Here is a 19,121-nt window from a genome sequence, read left to right as displayed (position 1 = left end):
CTAACCTATCTCTAAATGATAAACTAGTAAATAAGCAATCCAATATAAAATTCTTAGGAATCATTGTTGATGAAAAATTATCCTGGCTTCCACATATAATATATATCCAGTCAAAAATCACCAAAATAATAGGTTTGATGTATCGAGTTCGCTCCTACGTCAATAAAAATAGTCTTAAATTAATCTACTTTGGGCTAATTCATAGCTTCATCAGCTATGCAAACATTTCATGGGCAAGTACTCAAGCGGCAAAGATTAAAAAAATTTATAGTCTACAAAAACATGCCTGCAGAATCATTTACTCAAAAAATAGGCGTGAACACGCTAAGCCCTTAATGAAAGATATGAAAATGATGAATGTGTTTGAAATTAATATCTACCAGCATTTAATTTTCATGTATCGCTATAATCACAATATCTCTCCTATAAGCTTTAATAACAAGTTTAAAATAAATAAAAATGATAGCTATAATCTTAGAGCGAATATGTCCAACACTTATAAACTGCCTCGGATAATAAACAAATATTCAGAGTACAGCATTCTATATCGAGGTCCAAAAGTATGGAATACTTTTCAAAAAGGATTCAAAGGCACGGTAAATTCGTTAAGTTCCTTCAAGTTTTTAACAAAAAAAGAAATTTTTAAAATATAAGAAATGTTTTTGGTTAATCATACTTTGAATAATTTCTCATAAATCTGTTTTTGTTTTATTTCTACTTTTGTTGGTTGCTTATCAATTTTATTAGCGAATTACGCGTTTTATTACGATATTTTATTGAAATTTTATTACGCATTAACATATTACGATATTTTTTTGAAATCTTGTTATAGGGGCTCTATGAAAAGATTGCGATAACGTACTGTCATCCTCATCTTCTTTGAGCCCCTATCTGTTTTACTTATTTTATTTATTGAAACGAAGTTGTAAAATCTTATATTATATTAAAACAGAGAAAGAAAAAAAAAAAAAAAAAAAAAAAAAAAAAAAAAAAAGAGTATTAAAAATATCAGTGACGTAGCTATTATGACGTAGCGATATTTTTAGCGCTTGGAGCGAGTAAAGTTGATGCGCCCCCTCTTTTCTTACAGTTAGTTGAGAAAAGTAAATAAAAAAAAGATTTGTATTTTTATTTTAGACGAGAGTTGTATTTTTATTATATACAAGATGGAATAGAAAGGCCTCGTAAGTTATTAATGTCCACTTTAATGATATCAAAATGGTTAGTTGGCAATCTTGATGCTAGTAATCCAGTAGAAAAATAAAGTAAAAGGTTAGGTTGGCAATTCTGATTTAAAATATCATTCAACATTGCCTGTCTTTCTTTGGTAAACGCCGTGCGTTAAGTAATCTGATTGGTGTTTCCGTATATGTTATCATTCTTCTAATCTAAAAGTAATTGTTATTTTACTTCTCCATTTGTAAATAAGCTCTATTATTTTAATCTAACTATTAGCAAGTTATAAAAAATCAAATTTGTTTAAAATTCATAGCACTTCTAATTTATAGCACATAGTTTAAAAATTTTTTTATTTGTTTTTCCCTTTGCAAATTGGTCAATCGTTTTATCCAAATCCAAGAGGAGCTAAGACAATGTTGTGATTTGCTGCTTCTTAAAAATGTTTTTATTAATTTCAGTTTAAATTTTAATTTTCAGTTAAAAACTTTGTTCTGTTGTATCTGTCGTTATCGGTGAAGCTAAAAAAATAAATCATGCTACAATAATGTTAGAGAAACCATTTAAGACAGAGAAACTGTGTGACTGCGGTGTGAGTTAAAAGTAGTTTAGCTTATAAAAATTTTTTTTTAATTGATTATACAAACAAACTTTAAATCGAAGCAGTTAAGGTCCAAAACTAAGAGAAATGTTGGAGAGGTATTCCGTATGTAACACTTCTGATTCTTCTAGAATATATTTATCAAATGACGCCACTTAAAAAATGTACGAACTTTTGGTAAACTTATGGACTTAGAATAGTAAATTATTTATTACGAGCGTTGTAGTTACATCTACTATACGCCGCAACACATTGCAGCAATAATTTACACCACTGCAAGTTCTTGCTGCTTACAATATCTACTTCTGAACTAGTTTTCCATCGAAAGTAAATTTCGCAAGAAACTCTATATTTTTTCAATATTTCCTGTTAAATGCGACCAATCAGATGTTCTACTTACAAATCCTAAATTGCAGTTAGGTGTATCAAAAAGTCAGCACTATCGACAGTGATAAAGATTTTTTTTGTTGTTGAACAACACAACTAATTTATTCTTTTTTATATACGTCTATTATATCTATAATAATATTTCTTGTTGAAGCCCCTGTTTTTATTGCAGCTATCTGCATCTTTAGAAAAAGAATATTTTACCAACTTTTCTAAGAATATTTTTTGACTATTGTTTTTCAACTCCTTTTTTTTCAAAACTCGGCTCCACCTAGTTTTTTTGACATCGCAAAGGTAACCTACAATAAAAACATATTCTGATAATTCTTGATAATTAATTGCTTATCTAACACTTTTAAAATAAGTATTTTTTTCGGCAAATTCGTAAGTTTAATTTGGAAATTGATGCTTGTTTTAAAACCATTTTATCCCAATAGACATGTGATACAATAAAGACGTTTTTAAAGATCTTTTGAACTTTCAAAAATGTCTTTTTAATTCCTGTGCCCACTGAAAGAGAATTATCGAAACGCGTCCGTAACTTATATTAAATCAAAGAAGTGTAATAGACAAGCTGGAGGAAGAACGAAGCCGAAAGTAGTTTTGAGTAATATTTTAGTGTTGCTAGTATAAAAATTATAACGGTTAGTTAAAATAGCAGCTTTATGTTTGGAAAATACGTAGATTAAACATGTGATTTGAAAGCATTTAAAAGCTGTAATTTAATAAACTACTTACTTAAAAGTTTACTGGATTAAATTTTAACAAATGTTTGAACTTCGGCAGAATATCTCTAATTCGAATTTTATGGGGAAAAATAAAAGTTCGAATTAGAGAGATTTTCGAATTATAGAAAGTTGATTTTTCTTAAACGCATTTCACGGTGACTTTCCATTTAATCGAATTATGGAGGTTTTTGAATTAAGGAAATTCGAATTAGAGAGATTGTACTGTATCATGAAGTAATCAAAACAAAAATCATGATTAAGATAACCATTTCTTGTATACCTTGATATTAGGTATAAACATCAAAGTTTTGGACAATCTGTACCACCTATTTGAACTTTTTTTGCTTCCCCCCATCAGCTATAGGTTAAATACGTTCTTAAAAAACGGTATTTTGGCAAGAAATTTATAAAAAATCTTCAGGGTGCTATTTAATTGCATGATTACTAAATACATTTTTTAATTTATTACCAAATTAGTTTATCAATTACCAAATGCAAATTGCATGATTATCAAAAAAAGGATTACTAAACAGAAAATCTGCTTGTTGATATATGACGCAGCTATATTTTAAATATAAGAATAAAAAATCCTTGTTTGTAAATCTGGCAAAAATACCAACAACTCTATCTAGACATTTATCTATTCAGTTCTAATCTAAACATTTAATAACATTGAGAGATGGCAAGATCCTTGTATGTTTTACCTGGGAAATCAAAAGAAAGTGCAAAAAAAATTGCGCCCTAAATATTTATACGCTTGGAGCATTTACTTCAACTGCTCCACGATTTTCCTCTGGAAAACATTCATTTTTACTACTAGAGTAAAATTTAAAAAATGAAATTCCAACAAGTGCTAGCTTGGTAAATTTTGATTTGAATATTTCACATTTTTGGTTGTTTTAGACGTTAGTGATTTAAAAAAAATTTGTTTCTGGATTAGTTCTGATAACTTTTTTTTTATCTTATAACATTGTATACGTTATACATCATGCCTAGGCACGAGGAGTGAATAGAAAAAGTGAAAGGTGGATAGGCAAAAGCCCCTTTTTGACAAATTTACTCAAAAGAAGGGGTTTACCTCCATCTTTACCCTGCAAATCCCCAACCCTATTTACTCTCATGACCTTACAGTCATTTATTATTTCATTAAACAGGGTTTACTTTCATGTAAACCCTGTTTACATGAAAGTAAATGCTGTTTACTTTCATGACCATACAGAGCCACTAATATCATGTAAGGTGGATCGTTAACAATGAAATTTAAAAAATGAATATTAAGTGACCATTGGTGCTACTTACACAGACTATTTTTACAAAGTTATAACTTATTTTTACTTTTCTTATTGATGGCCCGCGAGATAGATTTTATGAGAGTCTGGGCGGATTATTTAAATAAAAAAAGTTTAACACAACTTTATCACTCATTTATTCACACTTATATAAATTATGCAATTATTAACTGGGGTAGTACAGGAAAAAGTTAGTTAAAACGTCTTTACCACCGTCAGCAACACGCTACGCGTTTAATCAATTTTGCAGATCGATTCTCACATACTAAAATTTTTTTTATAGAAACGAGAATACTCAATGTATACGAATTAAAGGTATTTAATGCTTTATGTTTCATTTATATGTGGAAAAACGATTTATGCCCATTAGCTTTTAAAAAAACCTTTTTCACCACATTAAACCTTGATTGAATTTGTAGAATTATGTGGTCCAATGCCACGTTGAAAATATTTACTTCAAAATTCTTTTCTGTATCGTCGAGGTAGTGGGCTGTATTTAATGGTTCCTCGTAAAAATATTTCACTCTTCTTGCGCGTTTCACTTTAAATTCTGTATCAAAGCCTAGGTTTCCAGCCGCTAGCTTTGCTTCAATCAAAATACAATTCCACAAACAAATGCAACCTAGGTCATCTAGAAGTTGTTGAATGAGGATGACTTCTTCTTTAATGGTGATTGACTCCGACTAAAGACATCGACAAACACCATCAATATTTTGCTGTGTCTTATACCAAATGGTCAGGAGAACTACTGATTCAAATGATTTAAAATATTTTCCCAACGATTTCGCTTGATTTAGCATGTCCGCAGTTAGGTCAAGTTGATTAACGGTTCTATCCAAAGCAGCAATGATTTCTCGTGGTTTTTTCACTAAAGGTTTTACAGCTGCAATGTGGGCTGACCATCTAGTATCTGAGAGCTTGTGAAGTGATAAAGCAGTTTCTTCAAGAAGAATTATCCATCTTGCTGGGGTGCAACTAAAAAACACGTAAAGGGCTTGGATATTGCCAAAAAACGTTTTGATCTCAGCGCAAGACTCAGCAGCATGAACTCCAGCTAAATTTAAACTATGCGCACAGCAAGGAATGTATAAAGCGAACAGATTTTTTTCCAGTATATGAGCTTGGGCTCCATTATAGATTCCAGCCATATTAGAATTGTCGTATCCTCGGCCTCTCAATTTTTGTAAATCGAGATTCACTTTCGCTAAAACATTGCAAATTAAATAAGCAATATCTGAATCTTTCTTTTTCTCCATATCTTCAACGCAGAGAAATCGTTCTTTAACTTCCCAAATCATCTTACCCGAGTTGAATCACATAAATCGAAGAATAAAAGTGATTTGTTCGGCGTGAGATACATCTGGGGTCCCATCGGTAATTATTGTAAAATATACGGCATCTTTTACTTCTTTCACAACTGCTTCTTGAACTAATATAGCGCATTCACTGATGAATTCGTTTTGTGATTGCCAGGAGAGATACTGAGCTTGCATTCTGGTTCCCTTATTTTGATGATGAGCAACTGTTTCAAGATGATTCTTTTATGTTTCGTTGTGACGAGAAATAAGTTCAAGGCAACTTAAAAAGTTCCCTTTCTCGTTCTTCTCCATTGACGAATATTGCCCTAAAACAATAGTTTCTACGTTAGTTAAATGTATATCATAAAAGTTCTGTAATAATAAAGAACGTATTCTTAATTATTTAGAGTTCTGGCCTAGAATATTTACCTCTAAATGATAAGTTGTGAGATGCTAAAAATAAAGTCGCATCTAAAATACGATTAAGAATTTCACGCCATCTGGCTACTTCATTTCCTAGTGCCTTTTGGAACACTGAGTCAATTCTGTGCTGATTGAAAAGTGCTGAGTGCAAAGTCTTCCAATTGAGATAATGACTTTGATGAACTGGGTTGCTATGATAACTTTTGATACAATCACTCAATTTTCTCCAGTCATTTCTTATTCCTTCATTCCAGCAAAGAATCGATCACCATTGGATCCGGAATTTTCGCATCCAAATAAAGAACACGGGAAACAAAGAAGAGAATTAGACAATGTGCTCTATATCAAATAATCTCCATTAGGCAATGCAATGAAAAGAACTTCTTTTGGGAAGGCCCTGTTATTAGAAGTATCTCGTGGGAAATCATCAGGTAAAGTTGACGGACCTTTTTTGATTATTTCTTCTTTTTCTTTTTGCTCAAGAATAGATGGCCAGAGTGTTGGGTGATTTTCAACGCCTGAATTAAAAAAAAAATGAATTAAAACTTAATATTTAATTAATTATTTAGCTATTTTGAATTATTGTTTTCATCAATTCATCATTAAAACTGTCGTCTGTTTCATTTTCCACTGAACCAAGAGAATGTAGATCAACGATACCCTCAACGCAATCATCATTATCATATTACGATAATTTTATCGTTTGTTCTGATTTATTTAATTCGGCCGACTTGAAAAATGATTAATTATTATTCGTAAAATGCTTCAAAAATAATATATATATATATATATATATATATATATATATATATATATATATATATATATATATATATATATATATATATATATATATACCTATATATTTCTACTAACTTACCTTCAAATCAGTATTTTAATTAGTAGCTTTGTAAAACCAACGTAATTCTTGGAGCGTTTGTTTATTTTTTTCACATTCTTTTGCCCTTTTGGAAGCCAATGCCCTATTTTGGGCACCAGAAAGTTTTTTACGATTCATTATTAACAGGCACTGTAAATAACCGTACGCATCAATAAACAATAGCATAGTCAACTACGCAAGCTCATCAAAAAATTATAAACTCAATCTCAAAAAGCTAATGTCATAAATCAATATTTCAACAGTTAAATATAAATCTTAAACATGGATTACCATAAATAAGTTGATCGTAAAGAGTTGAAAAATATTTACTATTACTTTCTAAATTTTGAATAGAATTATTTCTAAATTGTATTCACAGTTTGTTATTGCTAATTATCAAGGTTTACGTTTTTTTTTACTTTAGTCTGATGCATGCGAAAATCTCAAGGGATATTTTTAATTTAATAGCGTATAGAGTATGAAATCAATGATGAATTCGTATTTTAAAATTTTTTCGAGGAATTTAAAATGATGATATAATGCGAGTAATATATACATTTCAATTATGGCATTTTAAGATTAAAAAAACTATTTTTATTTTACATCGGCATCTAACGCCCCATCGACATCTGCCGCCCGGGACAAACTGTCCCTCTGGCCCCTCCTCTCGGCGGCCCTGTGTGTGTGACTAATACTAAATTACTTTTATTCTTTTTATGATTAATGTAATTATTTTTATTGTTGTGAGGTGACTCTGTGACATTGTTGACCGCAGCCAAGTATTAAGCCGTTTCAATGCACTGAAGGACCTTTCAGAAACAGCTACAGATATTGGAACAGATAAACACAACACAACTACCTGTTCCACCATGTCAAAAAACCTGCGGGTACTTGATTCAAGGTCTTTTAAAGCTGCTGCTAGCTGGTGTAAATCTTTAGGCAGTGACTTGTCCTTAAACAACTGTGGAAGCAGTTGCAGCTGTAACTGCAACATAGGAACATCGACATTATTTGGCAAACTTTGCAGTGGCATGCTGGCTTGTGTGGCTGCATTACTTGTGGATGTGCATGAACCAATCAAAATAGCTTCTGTGTTTGCAACTTTATGCAATCTTTCTTGGTTAAAATGGCGCTGCAGTTCTGCAACTGAGTGGTCAATGGCTTCGAAGAGACTTTTCTTCCAGATAACACCTGTAGTTAATTGTTCTACATTACGGCTTTGAGCTCCATGTGAGAAACGAGCAGGAGCATTAACTGTGGAACTACGCTGTGTCTTAGGCAACTCGAGATTCAGTGTGGTAGCTTTCTTGATGGCCTTCCTGCGTAATTCTAAAGCAAATTCATCATTATGCAAGTCTTGAAGTTGAGCCAAAAGGAGTTGAACACATTTTTCAGCGGCTGATGCACTCAGTGATGGGTTCTGTAAAGCTTTGGCTACCAATTCAAATTTGAAAAACAGAGCATCGCATAATAGGACTCCACAAAAGGTTTGTGCCTTAGAAACTTGTTTGGCTAAGCCTGAGATTTTAGCCCTTGCATCAACACGTACTGACCTGTCGCCTGCTAGCTGAGACAATGTTTCATAAACTTCTCCATAAGTTTTCATAATTCTAATGGCTTTTGCCCTAATGTACCATAGAGTTGGGCATAAGCTGACCAAGTTCAGAACAACATCATCTGAACCAAACAAAGATTCATACAATACCTTTCTCTTTGAAGACTGTTCCATACAATACCTTTCTCTTTGAAGACTGTTATGATTGTTCCAACATCACGCACAAATTGAATTGTGTTAATAACCATTTTTACTTCAAAGCAGACCTCTTGTAAAACAAGATCCAACGAATGATTTGCGCAGTGAACATACACTGCCTGTGGGTAAGTTTCTCCGAGACGAGCTCTAACTCCAGATAAGTGTCCGCTAATGCCAACTATTTTATTCATGGGTATTGTGCAAAAAATGTTTCAGCAGTGCTGTTCTGGCAATTGTAGAAAACCACAAAGCACTCCTGCACTTTTAAATTAGGGCCTACATACCGTATGCTGACAGAAAATTGCTCATGACCCGTCACATACGTAGTTCCATCAGCTGTAAGGCCAAGATATGAGCACTGTGATATATTAGTGATAACGCTTCGTTGAAGTAAATGTGCAAACATTATAATAATTGCATTTTGTATTGTGCCTGACATCCACGTGTCGCGTTTGTGCTAGCTAACCTAGGCAACTATTTAGTACAATCGTCTGTTCCATGATTTAAATTTAACATATTAAATGCTTACTAACCTCGCTTTTGAAAAGAAGATGTCTATAGTCTTTAAACGTGGCTTCTTTGCTTCTGACATTGATTGATTTGTTAAAGAATCGTGCGATTAAACATCAAGACAAATTTTGCTTTTTTAAATTTTATTTCATTTTCATGGAGTCTGTACTCTATACTCGGTACAATGAAATTTTTTTACTAATTGAATTCTATTGAAAAATTCTTAATTTAGTTCTCTTTTTTGTCATGGGTAATGACTTTGAAACAATAGACTTTCAAAAGTTGCGTTTTGACGTTTTCAAAACTGAAAATATTTTTATTGTGACTGATTTATATAAGGGCGATATTTTCTTTTATAACAGAAAAGTATTTGACTCTACATATTTTGTTATTAAAACTTTTAAAACTGAACTCTAAACTAACATAGGAAAATTCACGGTAATACACATCAACATCAGGAACTTAAATACAAATATCGTTAAGCTAAAATACTTTCTTATCGAATGCAAAAGTTCTTTCAAAAAAAAGAGAACTTTTGCATTCTTTGCTAAAGTTCTATTTTTTTTTGAAAGAACTGTTGCATCCGAATCCAAAAGTTTTTTTTCTTCGGAGTGCATAAAATTATCGCTGTTTTGAATCGCGGATAGTGACATTTTAGGGGAGGGGGGGCAGAAGATATCTTCTGCCCCCGGTGCAGAAATGTTGGGTGGGCAGTTGCCCATTCCTGCACCCTATGTTCCAGCGCCTATGATGTGCATGTGTGTATGTGTATATGTGTGTGTGTATATTTATGTATACATGTATATATATATATATATATATATATATATATATATATATATATATATATATATATATATATATATATATATATATATATATATATATATATATACATATATATATATTAGGGGTAGTCATTTTGAGGGAATTTTCGAAAACGAAGTACATACCCAGCTAAAATTGGAGCAAATATGCTAAAACTTAGTCAAAAAATTTTTTAGGTCAATCGGGTGACTTTTAAGTCCCCCTCAAGACTAAAGTTGCTTAGAAATTGTACTTCAAAAAAGGAAAAATAGGGTGTGTTCAGGGTGTTTGAGGGGGACTTAAATGAAAAAATTATCTCCATTTTTTTTTTTTTTTGTTACTTGTTATCTATATTTTTATTTTAAAAGGGTATGTCATCATGTTTTTTACATATTCTTGGTTAAAACGATATATACGAAAGGAAAAAATGAAAATTTTATGTTACGCACGGTTATGAAAATCGGCAACAATAAAAAAATTCTAATAAAATAATGCAGAAGAAAATGTGCTGAAGATCCTGCACTGTATGTTTTAAGTCACTAAGCGTTTTTATAAACAAATTGTACGTGAAATTGTGTTACATTATTTTCTTTTTGTAAATAACTTTCGTATTTACTTGATTGTTATTAATCGAATTACAATATAAAGTAAAATTGTATTGAAGTTTTTAACTAATTACAAATCATTAAATCTATTTCGATTGAATACAAAAATGGAAAAAAAAATTGTAAAAGATATTGGGAAGAGAAGGTTTCTCAGATCAAGCAAAAGCAAACTTTTTATCATAAATGAGGCTAAACCAGCTATTACATGTACATATCTAATTTAAAAAAATTGTTTTGAATTTTAAACTTTTTGTTAAAAATTAGAATATTGATTTTTTTTTTCTTAAGGTCTTCAACTCCCTACTGGAATGGATATTCTTCAACACATTGCCTACAGAAGATCACTACTTCCTCATAATGTTAAGAAGTCAACAATTTTATCATGCCCTCCTAACAAGATTCAGGGTTACAAGAGACGTGAAGTAGATGATTGTGAATGCATTTTAGGATTAATTAAAAGACCATGGCTTAAAGCGGGATTTCAAGTAATGTCAGATAAAAATATTATCAAGAACCTAATGAAGATGGACAAGAAGTATTCAGATTTGAGTAGAAATAAATACAGAGGATCAGCTAGAGACAAGGTTAATCAAGGGGAGTTTATTTCATTTTTGAAAAAGCTGTTTTGGATTGGTTCTACAGATTTAAAGAACCAAATTAGGAAGGATAAAAAACGCTCAGATAAAGATAAGCACGATGATTTAACTTTTTTGGAAGACCAGGAAGGACCGAGACATTTTAGTTTGGGATCAGAAGATAGAAAATTTAGCAAAAAGGTTTTATGTTGTTTTTAGTGGGTTAATTTGACCTTTTTATTAAAATTTGCTAATTTAACATACATTATTTGTTAATACACATATACCATGTTAAAGTAAATTTTAGGTTTCTGAAGGTGTGAGGAAGAGGACAAGGCTAGAAGACGAATCTCCTAAGATTGACGCTACCTCAGAATTAGACTTGAGTTTCACTGACACTAGCGCTGATTCTGATTCAGAATTCGAACCCGAAGTTTGGCATCATAGAAGAGCAGATGATTGTAACATTACTGCCAAAGTCCCTATGAATATTTTTGATGGAAATGTATCTATCATAGCTACAGCAAATGATATCTCCCCGAATGTCTTACAAAAAGTAACTGGAGCAATTCTTCAAGATTGTGGAGTTGATATCGCAAAATGCAAAGCCAGTGCTTCAACTGCATTAAGGAAGATGAAAAAAACTGCTAAGGATACTGCAGAAATTGCTAAATTAGATATAAAGAAGGCCGTGGAAAAAAGCCGTTATCCCTGTATAATTCATTTTGACGGAAAGACTTTGTTTGAAATGAATCAGGGAAAAAGACTGAAGAATGAAAGATTAGCTGTGCTCGTTAATATTGAGGGGGTGTCGCATCTTCTTGGAGTACCTGCCTTGCCGTCTTCTTCAGGTGAAGATATGTATATAGGAATCATGAAAATACTAGAAGAATATGACCTCATTTCAAAAGTATGCAGAGTATGCTTTGATACAACTTCAAGTAATACTGGTTCTAAGAAAGGATCACTTATTAGGATTGCAAAAGAGGTAGACAAATACCTTCTTCTACTAGCATGTAGGCATCATATCATTGAGCTTAGAATGGTTCATTTCTGTGAAGCAGTGATAAAAGAGAGTAGCGTAGGGCCTGAAAATCCCTTATTCGTAAAGTTCAAACATATGTTTGAGAACCCTAAATTCAAATACGACAAAAATAACCTGACCTCTTTTGATTGGAAAACCGTTGAAGGAACAGTTTTGAATGAAGCTGCAAGGAAAACTTTAGATTACTGTGAGACCTATATTACTAAAAAACACAATATGAGGAATGACCGAAGAGAGTTGGCTGAACTAACCATGCAGTATTTATCCTCTTCTGCACATTTCAAGTTAAAGAAAACTGGAGCTGTTCATCATGCTAGGTTTTTATGCAAGAGTTTATACTATCTTAAACTTCAGCTTTTGTGCAAGCAACTGACATTTGTGCAAGAAAATGATAATCTACGCGAAGATTTAAAACTCATCTGCGAGTTCATAGTATGTTTTTACACTAGGTGGTACCTTCAAGCACATAAAGCGATTCAATCTCCTGCGTCTGATCTTGATGCAATCTTTCAGATGAATGAGTATAAGAAAGTTTGCTCCAATCCGGAGGCAGTAGACGCTGTGTTAGCATCTCTTTATAAGCATACATGGTATCTTGATTCAACAATTATTCCCTTGGCTCTTTTGGATAAAAATATTTCTATGGATAAAAAAACAGCCATTGCAGATGCTTTGCTTTCCTTTCAAATGCCGGATCCAGATTTTTTTAAACATAGAAGCAAAGAACGAATAGACGAGATTAATATCATAAATAATATGAAGGTACCAACTCTCTCTCTTTTGGTTAATGAGTTTTCATATTTAATTTTTTCAATGATAGGGTTGGATAATCAGAGTGTGAGAGACTGGTTGTCACTTCCACCCCAATATTGGCACACCCAGTCTTCGTTTAAGAATTTTGAAAACTTTGCCAAAATGTTAATTGTTGTCAATGATCATTCTGAACGAGCAATCGGAATGATGCAGCAGTTTGTGCAAAGATACGAAAATGAAGATGACAAGCAGAACAAACTTTTAACCGTCGACAAAGTAAGGTCAACTTTCAAAGTTTTTGGTGAGGGAAAAAGTAATATTACAAAAAAAAAACTATCAGAAAGCCTGATGTCACTCTCTAAACTAAAAAAGAGGAAATTGTAGACTTAGGAAATTGTTGTTCATTTTAAAATACTTATTTCAATTAATGCATAATTTTTGTCTTGATAGTATTTGTAAAGATTTTTATTAAATGGTAAATTACTTGTTTAGTTCAAAATAGTTTGTTTTTTTGGTTGATAACATAATTTGATGATTTCATAACCACTTGCGTAACTTAAATTTTTCATTTTTTGATTTCTTAAATATCGTTTTAACCAAGAATATGTAAAAAAAAATGATGACATACCCTTTTAAAATGAAAATATACATAACAAATAACAAACAAACAAAAAAAATGGAAATAATTTTTTCATTTAAATCCCCCTCAAACACCCTAAACACACTCTATTATTCCTTTTTTGAAGAACAATTTCTTAACAACTTTAGTCTTGAGGGGGACTTAAAAGTCACCCGATTGACCTAAAAAAATTTTTAGCATATTTGCTCCAACTTTAGCTGGGTATGTACTTCGTTTTCAAAAATTCCCTCAAAATGACTACCCCTAATATATATATATACACACACACACACACACACATATATATATATATATATATATATATATATATATATATATATATATATATATATATATATATATATATATATGTATATATATATATATATATATAAATGTATATATATATATATATATATATATATATATATATATATATATATATATATATATATATATATATATATATGCAACAAGGCTGTTGCAAAACAAAACTTCTACCTTACAAATGAAAGAAATAGTTATTTGAATACCTAAGTGAGTAAATTAAATAAATTTCTTAATATCATGCTTGTATCAGCACAAAAAATAACTGAGTTTACAATAAAAAATAAAAACAAACAGAGTAATGGATACAATATGGTACATTATGCGGTCAATAATTGGGCGATGTGAGTGATGCTATACAAAGCCTTTCAAAATTCTAAAACTTATTATTTGTAGCTTAACAAAGATAAATATATGACTTAAATTTTAAAGTATAACTGCTTAAATAACTGAACCTAAAAAAATGCATCATAAAAACTATTTAAATATGCTTAAAAAATCCAAAACCCGCTATTTTTCTCTCCCAAAAAAACGATATCTTCAACATAATATAAATATTCGATTTATAAACTAGAGCTAAAAATATATATTGCATATTATTTATAGTGCAAAGAGCTGAAGAAAAAATCCAAATATTTGATCAACCTGTTTAAAAAATCTTTGAAAATAGCCCTCAAAAAAGCGACTCTTAATAGGACATGGCCACTAATAGGTCAGTTTGCCCTATAATTAGTTGTTTATATCTAGCTGTTTGAAATGCAGAATAGAGATCTGTATTTCTGGTTTCAAAATTTAGAAGACAAAAGCTCAGCCAATGTGTGCACAGTTTTTAGACAACACTTTTTCTCCAATTTCCAAGTTGCTAAAAACGACCTTACTTTGTTTTCGAAAATAAAGAGTGATTCAAAAAGTTAGGTTGCTCACTAAAAAAAAGAAAGAAGAATTTTTGCTTATAAATTTTATATCACCATTATCTGAAAGAAATGTTCAACCATTTTTACAATCAACGTCATCTGAAAAAGAAAAAAATCTTATGAAGACCTACATCTCAAAATCTAAAATAAAACTCTCAAGCGCAAAAATGAAGAAATCGACAATTTTAAAAAAGTTTCTGAAAACTACTGTAACCAGTTGAATGGTCTTGAAAGTGAAAATAAAAAACTTAAATTAGCTGTAAAAAACAGCAATGGAGAGAAATTAGAATTTGTAAGACAAGCCATACAGTGTAAAGCGCTATATACAGTAGCAAACAAAAGCCTGTTGAGTCTAGAAAAAAAGTTTACCACATTGAAACTAAAGAATAAAACAAACAAAATTCAAAATTTAAACAAGATTGTTTATCGAGATATAAAGTTAAAAAAACGAGAAAAAGAAATTGATGCATTAAAAGCACAATTTGAAAAACTTTAAATATGGAATTCAGAAATGGCTTCTGGGGGCGTTGCATCAACTTTAAGTTCTTTAACAGAAATGTTATATGATATTTGTGATATTCTAGACACAAAGGACAGGGAAAACAACTTTGCTAAGTTAATTTGTTCATTTAAAACAACTATGTCAGATTTAGGTTCTGTCAATCCACTGTTTAACAGTAAGTTCAAAGAAATGAGGGAGCTATTGTTACCAAAAGTTATAGAACATTAGGATAGTTTAACAATTGAACAGAAAAATGAATTTAAGGATATGTCAAACTTTATTTGTAAGTTACATCTTTTAACAAAATTTGCAACTGAGGCAGATAAAGTACTGAATTCATTTGAAAAAATTGCTCTGAACGATGCTCACAAAAACACTTTTGCATTTAAAACTTTTGAATCTCGGGCTGCAAGACTGATACGCACTGCATGTAAAGCATTTCACAAACAAGGTAGTGATGAAGCTGGTGTGGCAGGATATTTCAATTCTTTTCTCATTGAAAAAGGTGAAGATAAGTGTATGTTTGCTTCTTTTATAGGCAATAGATTTAATATTTTTATCAAGCAATTATACTATGTGGTACCGAAACAAAACCTTGGCATGGCTGGATGCAAAATCAGAAGAAGAACGTTACATGTTAATTGAAACAGCTTCTCATAGTGTTGAAAAATGACATTAAAGTATAAAGAGGGACAAGTAGAGTTAATTTCAAAGAAAACTTCAATGTTGAGAATAAAACAGCAACTTAAAGCAGATGCAGAAAATAAAGCATCACTAAAAAAAGAAAATATAGTAAATGTGCTTATTCAATTGAATCACAAGTTTGGCTAACAGTAGAAGAAGCAGAAGATAAATCTTTAAAAATTGATAATAATACTTTAATTTGTTTGCTGTTTAAAACTATTAGTTAAAAAAAAAGTACCGCGACGGTTTCTTCTGTTAATTTATACTTTAACGATACGATTCACGTTAACCTTCTCGTTACGAAGTACGCCTTTTAGCGTTTTTAAATATACCGCCATAAAACTAATGGTCGCGTTGCATTTCTGACTTTTGATTTCTAATCAATGCTCCAGAAAAACAACTTCACATAGTCTTATTATAAACTTTGATAACATTTTAAACTTCTTTGAAAACCAGATTAACTAAGACTTTCTGATGTAGCCGATTGACACAATCTCAAGTTAAAAGCATTATTGATGAGGTCAAAAACAGTAAGAACAATGATTCTAATGATAAATAACTGATTTCTCATAGTTGTATATTTTTCTAAAATTGAAAATTCAATATAAACTTATACTTTAAAATTAAAAATTTTGTTTACATTTATCAAACTTGTTTTATAGACGTTGTTTATGTATAATTTTACGCTAAGAAACATGTAGTAAAGCTATATTTAACTAAGTTATACTACTAGTACTCAATAGAAATGTTTAAATATGCTTATGAGATGTTAAAAATTTATTTTTATTACCTACATATAAATTTCTGAAAAAATGTCATTTATTGAAAAAAGTGCTATATAAAAAATTTATAAAAAAGTTTTTTAGGCCAAAACTGTTTAAATTTTGCGATAGGCATAGTTTTAATCTATATAAGTTATGTAAATATACTAATTTTCCTTTCAGAAAATTTTTTATCACAAAATAAGCAATATATAAAATTGGTGAATGTTATTTTAAATTAATTTGGTTAAAGTAACACTATTGAACAATAAATAATCTTAACGAAGTCAGATGTTTTCAGGCGTTAACAAATATCTCCGAGTTTATATCAACTCATGTTAGACAGCAAAAATATTACAAACATTTTTAAAACATATTGTTAAAAACTTTACATATCTGTACAAATATAAGAAACTACAAAAATTTAAAAAATAAAAACTATAAAAAGTTAGGAAATAAAAGGAAAAAGGAACACTAAAAAAAATATATCTAAATATTACGAAAAAATTTGCGACACGAAAATGTCATTAAAATAAAAAAATAAATGGAACAAAAACAAAATAACACCATAGAAATTAAAAAATCAATATAAAAAAGAACACTTAAAAAAAAGAGGAACGATTAAAAACTGTTATATAAATTATAAATAAATAACAATAAAAAAAAATATTTAGTCGTCTTCAGTTCGTTTTTGTAAATCTTTAAACAAACGTTTTATATCTCGCTCAAGTTTGCGTGTATTGTCTGAATCAAATGGGTCTACCTCTTCAACGTCGTCATCTTCATTATTTGAATTTAATGAAGTCACTGTTTCAAAATCCTCGCTGACATCACTAACTTCACTTTTAGCTCTTTGAAAGGGTTTTATGTAAGGTCGTGTTACGTTAGTTATGTCTGAGAAATTTGTCTCGTTTTCAAGTGAATCTTGCAAATAGCTTTCGCCGTCAGTGTCATCAGAAAGCAAAGAATACCTACATAACAAACAAATTTTAAAAACAATAAAAAAGCAACCTAATATTAAAGTAAAAGTGTTCTATGAGTTTTTGTATAAAAATCAGGTTTCAATTTTTATTTAAAATAACTACTTTAGTTGCAGCTAGGGAGACTAGTTTCTTTTAGAAAAAAATAAATTAACTACTATATTTGCAGCGATTGGGCTAGTCTCTTTTAGAAAAAAAAAACCTACTTTATTTTCATCTAGGGGGACTAGTTTCTTTAAAAAAAAACAATTATATTGTTGATGCTTACAATTGTTCTTACTGTTATAATAGTTTAAAAAAACTTGTAATAAAATTACATTAAATCTATTAATAAACGATCAATTAATAATACAGGTTTGATGCAAGTTTTCAGCTGGTCAGTGACTGAAAACATTAAAAACCGCCATGATTGTGATTAATAGTGTGATATTAAAGTAAAATGAACTTATCACTTTATTAACTTATTATTTATTATCATATGGCACTTGCAACAATACTATTTACTACGATTTTCGTCCTTTGATAAATGACAAAAAAAAATTTATAATGATTTCTGATTTACTTTTGCAATATATTATCAATTTTTTTTCTAATAATCTAAAATTTAATTATAATATAATAATATATAATAAATTATAATAGCAAAATTGTCTTATGTTGCGGTGACAAAAAAGAAAAAGTCAACTTATCCATCTTAGGCTTGCCAGAAGACTTACCTGAATGTATCTTGCCAACATACAAACATGTTAAGTTATTTTTTCTCAATTCAAAAAATGAGAAGGGAAAGTGCCGCAAAATAACCGGAAAAAGAAAAAAAACATTTATTCCTACTGTGTCACATGAACACATGAGAAATTATGTTAAGATTACCATCAAAGGTATAAAAAATATCTTCACTGCAATTTGGACTTCTACATTCACTGCATTTTGGATACACTGACTCATACTCAGATGCTGATTATTAAGACATACTCGATGACCACAAACGAAAATGAAAACAGAAAATGAGAAACTGAACAAATGAGATTACAGTTACATCTTTAGCATTAACCTTAAATAGATATAGCATATAGATATATAATAGAGTTGGTTTCAAGCAGAGGTGCTACTCTTATGTGCAGTGCTAGAAAATATCAACATAACTTCAAAAAAAGAGCTAAAGTAATTGATAAAAATAAAATTTGAAGAAATAGAAGTAAAACAGAACTAAAATGTAACATTTAAACCTCAAAAATACTCAAATGTCAGAAAGCTTGTATTTTGAAGAGAGAAAAGGTACAACATGGCCATTGCATTAAGTTAACCGCATTTTCAACTCAAAACAATATTCATAGATTTGAACTAGTTGTCATGGATTGTGACCAAACAATTGTCAGTAGCAGATCTCTAAATAGTACAATTATTTAAATAGAATTGGAACCTTATCGCCTCTCTTTATTGTGCTTACCATTTCCTATCTCCCAATTCCATTCTTTACCTCGACAAATTATTTGTCTCAGTATGG

The 19,121-nt window shown here is 30.4% G+C and overlaps 2 protein-coding genes across 2 annotated transcripts in view; one reads left to right on the top strand and one right to left on the bottom strand.

Annotated features, from left to right (window-relative positions):
• The first annotated feature begins 10,405 nt into the window (after positions 1 to 10,405).
• On the top strand, positions 10,406 to 13,329 carry LOC136087856 (uncharacterized). Its single transcript, XM_065811454.1, has 3 exons — positions 10,406 to 10,664; positions 10,746 to 11,233; positions 11,340 to 13,329. Exons 1-3 carry the CDS (start codon positions 10,565 to 10,567, stop codon positions 13,212 to 13,214), a joined length of 2,463 nt encoding a protein of 820 aa, XP_065667526.1. The 5' UTR covers positions 10,406 to 10,564; the 3' UTR covers positions 13,215 to 13,329.
• Positions 13,330 to 16,959: 3,630 nt separating this feature from the next.
• The window catches only part of LOC100202523 (protocadherin Fat 1), a 101,370-nt gene continuing 99,208 nt past the window's right edge, over positions 16,960 to 19,121 (bottom strand). The window contains exon 25 of the mRNA XM_065811453.1: positions 16,960 to 17,608. Coding sequence (XP_065667525.1) covers positions 17,308 to 17,608 — 301 coding nt within the window. The 3' untranslated portion in view covers positions 16,960 to 17,307. The remainder of the gene's footprint in view (positions 17,609 to 19,121) is intronic.

This window comes from Hydra vulgaris, chromosome 12, assembly GCF_038396675.1.
Source record: "Hydra vulgaris chromosome 12, alternate assembly HydraT2T_AEP".
NCBI lineage: Eukaryota > Metazoa > Cnidaria > Hydrozoa > Anthoathecata > Hydridae > Hydra > Hydra vulgaris.
This window is presented reverse-complemented; position numbering and strand designations above follow the sequence as displayed.